This window comes from Coregonus clupeaformis, unplaced genomic scaffold, assembly GCF_020615455.1.
Source record: "Coregonus clupeaformis isolate EN_2021a unplaced genomic scaffold, ASM2061545v1 scaf0211, whole genome shotgun sequence".
NCBI classification, from domain to species: domain Eukaryota; kingdom Metazoa; phylum Chordata; class Actinopteri; order Salmoniformes; family Salmonidae; genus Coregonus; species Coregonus clupeaformis.
The window spans coordinates 200747-205084 of record NW_025533666.1 but is presented as its reverse complement, the minus strand read 5'-3'; the positions used below and the strand labels follow the sequence as shown (position 1 = coordinate 205084).

The following is a 4338-nucleotide window of genomic DNA, read 5'->3' as shown; positions in this document are numbered from 1 at the left end:
ATTTGTTGGTAAATGTAAATATTTAGTGATTTAAGATGAGGTATCTGTACTTTGCCATTTTGTAGACAATTGCACATACACAAATACATCAAAGGAGTCCTTTATGTGATGGTTACACAGATCAGGGCGAACACTTTATAAAAACCGTCAACTGTGATTATGGCATGGGTGAATGGCTACTTACATTTAATTTAAACAATTACAAATGTATACATTTATATTGTCATATATTATCAAACGTATATGCTAAATAAAAAAGGACAAATAATCTTCTTCAACCAAAGGTTCTGTAAAAACACTTTAGTTCAGATCTGATTTAGGAGAATGATCTCGTAACACAAGAGATCCTTCAACCGGGGTGGCATAGTACTCTGATGGAGCCTCTCTGCTGACTGAGGTACATAGGGAGAGAGGGAGAGGTGTGCAGTTTACCACATCACCACAGGAGAGAGCCATCCTCACACACAGTGATGGTTGAGCGTTAGAATAATGTTATTTGGTGTTACGTGGCTAGTCCTCATCGGAGTCAATGTCTTTCCGTGTGGGGAGAGTAGATCGGATCGACGACATCAGCTTGTCTTCAATCTGCTTCTTGGGGTTTTCTTCCAGGTCTGTCTTGACAGCGCCAGATTCTGATAACCTCCACTCCAGCTCTGAGGATGATAGTATACAGCAGATTTAAATATCTAGTAGAGAAAGTCTAAGGAATTGTCATTCAAAACTGACAATGCACAAATCTGAAGGTGAGAAGTATACACATTGGACAGCACAAACTACCATATCATGTAGCTAATAGTATCCTACGAAAGTAGCTGAGGCGATTGTCTCTTACCTTCAACTTTGAGGTTCATTCCCCCGAAGACCAGAGGCCCGATGTACTGTGCCTTCATCTCTCCCTCGTGGTAGACGAAGATGGTGGGTAGGTTGTGGTCGGGGTAGTTGGGGATGCAGGTGGTGGAGATGGACTTGAGGAACTTGGTCTGGGGGAATTTCCTGGCCATCTCTGACAGATGCTGGTTTATCAGGGTGCACAGAGGAATGCTGGGAGGGTGAGAGAATGAAACAGAGATTCGATTACAATGGGTCAATTAGTTAAATCTATATATTTGGCAGATCGACCTATTCAGAGCAATTTAAAAAGGACCACTGTTAATCAGGCTTATATGAAAACCTTGCTTCATGATTTTCAAATAAGGTCTTGGCCAATAAAGTTTTGACCATTGACTGGTTTTCATCAGATCTCAAATAAAATCAAAACATCACTTTTTGGAAGCATGAATCGGTGTGCTCTACCGCCATCTATCTATCGACAGAGGGAAGTAAATGGCAGAACACTCACCCCTGTTTGTAGAGATGCAGCACGACCCAGATGCCCTCTCCAGCTTTGTTCACCTCCTTGATGTAGTCCTGCCCAGAGATCTCCACTACCTCCCCAAAGCAATTATTTATCTGGGTGGCTTTCCATTCTGCAAGCCTCTTTTGCCTGGTGAGAGGGAAATGGAGAGTTAAGGCAATGTAGGTTAATCCTGGTAATAACAAAGGTCATAACATTGTCATTCTCTATTTTGGATGTAAAAGGCTATATCACCATTAACATGGTAGCCACAATGGTGCTTTACATTTTCAGCATCTCTTTTAATGGCAGTAGGTTTTATTAAGGGACTGACATTAAGGTCTGAAAGTCACTTGCCCATCGAGTGAGGAGTATTTTTGGTTGCCCAAAGACTTAAAATTAGCTGTTTACACAGACATAGGGGAGGAACCAGAAATTATTTGCAGTTAGGTTGTTTTCAGTAAAATAATTCATATGCCCAATGGGGCAACTACAGAACCGGCTCAACTTGCCCTGATTGCTCAGCTTTGGCCCCGGGCCATAGGGCAGCCAATACCTGTTGTATGTATAATGTACCATCTTAGTAATGCTTTGAGCGGTCACTGACCTGTAAATCTCGATGGCGGCCTCATCCTCTTCACTGAAGTCATCCTCGTTCTCATCCAGCTGGTCCAGTGTCATACTCTCATAGGTTTTTACTGGTCACAAAACACCACAGTCAGAAAATGTCCAAAAAAGTACCATTTAAGGTATTAAAACTACTAACAGAGGATGTTGTTGGCCAAGGATCAGCCTTCCAAAACCATGTCCTGTTAGTTAAAAATTAAGAATAACATCAGAAAAACTGTTCCTAGACCATTTTAGGAGAAACCTAGTAGCTATAAGATGATATTAATAGCCATCTCTTACCAACAGATTCTTGCTGAAGAAGAATCTGCTGCTCTAGAGCTTCCTCGTCAACCTCATCCTGAGTTTTCTCCTTGGGAGGAAGGATCCCCTTCTTCCTCAGGATGTCATTCCACTCGGTATCTGCGTTAGGGTCCTGAGATTGAGAAATAACAGATCATTGGAGTTTTATTATATCTTCACTGCACTCAAACAGTGTTGTTGGTTTGCCATTCTGTACTACCACAGAGTTTTTAAACCATCTATAGCTAGGCTCTTTGGCATTACCAAAGATACTTATAACTACCGGTAACCACCTTTTAATCTGTGCTATTACACCTAGCGAACATTAGCTAACGTTTATGCAGCTAACGTTAGCTAGCTATGTCCCAATCAAGGTGGCGTGCGAACAGATATATACTCATATTACTCGAAACGTCAGCTATGACCTTCATTAATACTTTTTCTATAGCTGGAAAAAGTGATATAATTTTACAAACCTGCATTTTTTAACTGTTCAAAACAAACGCTGAAATCACACCACTTATCTCCCCAGACACGGAAATAGAAGGACCTCCCCCACATTTCTTCCGGAGTAAAACAAGATCTTTAAATGTGATAAAACGTAAATACTTGTCAGTTATCTCAAATATAAATTTATTACAGAATAATTCAACAATAATGTATTTTTCTGAGGACGAATAATATTTTGTCGGGTGTTTATTTGCATTTTTATCAGAACACTGGCGCGGGCCAGAAAGTCAAGGGACAATAATAAAGGTTGCACTGATATCCGGTTTGGATCTCCAATATGTCCATATAAGGAGTGGGAAAGCTACTTTCCATTTGTGGCAGCTGAGTGAGTCAACAGTTGCACCTAACAATCACACCGTGCTGTCGGTCTCTGGGGTGACCAAGCTAATGGGGGTGGGGTTACACAGAGGTCCAAAACATCTCTAAACATTGCTGGCCTGTTTTTTGTGTGTAGAATGTGTGCTTCTGTGTTCCGATATGATATCCCAATACATTCAGTGCTGTAAAGTACTTAAGTAAAGTACTACTTATTTTGTTTTTTAAAGTACTACTTATTTTCTTTTTTGGGGTATCTGTACTTTACTATACTATTGATATTTTTGACTACTTTTACGAAGAAAATAATGTACTTTTTACATATACTCTTATCCAGAGCGACTTACAGTTAGTGAGTGCATACATTTTCATACTGGCCCCCCGTGGGAAACGAACCCACAACCCTGGCGTTGCAAGCGCCATGCTCTACCAACTGAGCTACAGGGGACTATTCCATACATTTTCCCTGACACCCAAAAGTACTCTTACATTTTGAATGCTTAGCAGGACAGGAAAATGGTCAAATTCACAGACTTATCAAGAGAACATCCCTGGTCATTCCTACTGCCTCTGACTCACTAAACACACATGCTTCGTTTGTAAAGGATGTCTGAGTGTTGGAGTGTGCCCCTGGTTTTCCGTAAATTAAAAAAATTAGAAAATGGTGCCATATGGTTTGCTTAATATAAGCAATTTAAAATGATTTATACTTGTACTTTTGACACTTAAGTATATTTTAGAAATTACATTTACTTTTGATAATTAAGTATATTTAAAACCAAATACTTTGAGTTTTACTCAAGTAATATTTTACTGGGTGACTTTCACTTGAGTCATTTTCTATTAAGGTATCTTTACTTTTACTCAAGTATGACAATTCAAACTTTTTCCACCACTGTATATATTACATTTTTACATTTAGCAGACACTCGTATCCAGAGCAACTAGGGTTAAGTGCCTTGCTCAAGAGCATATTGACAGATTTTTCATCTAGTTGGCTCAGGGATTCAATCCAGTGACCTTTCGGTTACTGGCCCAATGCTCATAACAGCTATGCTGCCACCCTTATTGTCACGATCGTCGACACATGAAGCGGACCAAGGCGCAGCGTGATAAGCGTACATTCTTTGTTATTGTACTTACACGAACCAAAACAATAACCCAAACGATACGTGAAGTCCTAGGTTATACACAAAACCCTACGGAACAAGATCCCACAATCAACTGTGCAAAACAGGCTGCCTAAGTATGGTTCCCAATCAGAGACAACG

The 4338-nt window shown here is 40.1% G+C and overlaps 1 protein-coding gene across 1 annotated transcript; it reads right to left on the bottom strand.

Annotated features, from left to right (window-relative positions):
* Positions 1-84: 84 nt before the first annotated feature.
* LOC121571761 (phosducin-like protein 3) lies at positions 85-2806 on the bottom strand. Its single transcript, XM_041883425.2, has 6 exons — positions 2719-2806; positions 2243-2375; positions 1941-2031; positions 1340-1483; positions 833-1041; positions 85-653 (listed from the first exon to the last, which is right to left on the bottom strand). Exons 1-6 carry the CDS (start codon positions 2722-2724, stop codon positions 511-513), a joined length of 726 nt encoding a protein of 241 aa, XP_041739359.1. The 5' UTR covers positions 2725-2806; the 3' UTR covers positions 85-510.
* Positions 2807-4338: the final 1532 nt, after the last annotated feature.

What these genes read in the sequence shown, in the direction of transcription:
- LOC121571761 (XM_041883425.2), bottom strand. An exon ending in TCTTCAGCAAGAATCTGTTG is followed by an intron (nt 2,032 to 2,242) that starts GTAAGAGATGGC and finishes TTTTGTGACCAG; the next exon opens with TAAAAACCTATGAGAGTATG. An exon ending in GCCGCCATCGAGATTTACAG is followed by an intron (nt 1,484 to 1,940) that starts GTCAGTGACCGC and finishes CCCTCTCACCAG; the next exon opens with GCAAAAGAGGCTTGCAGAAT.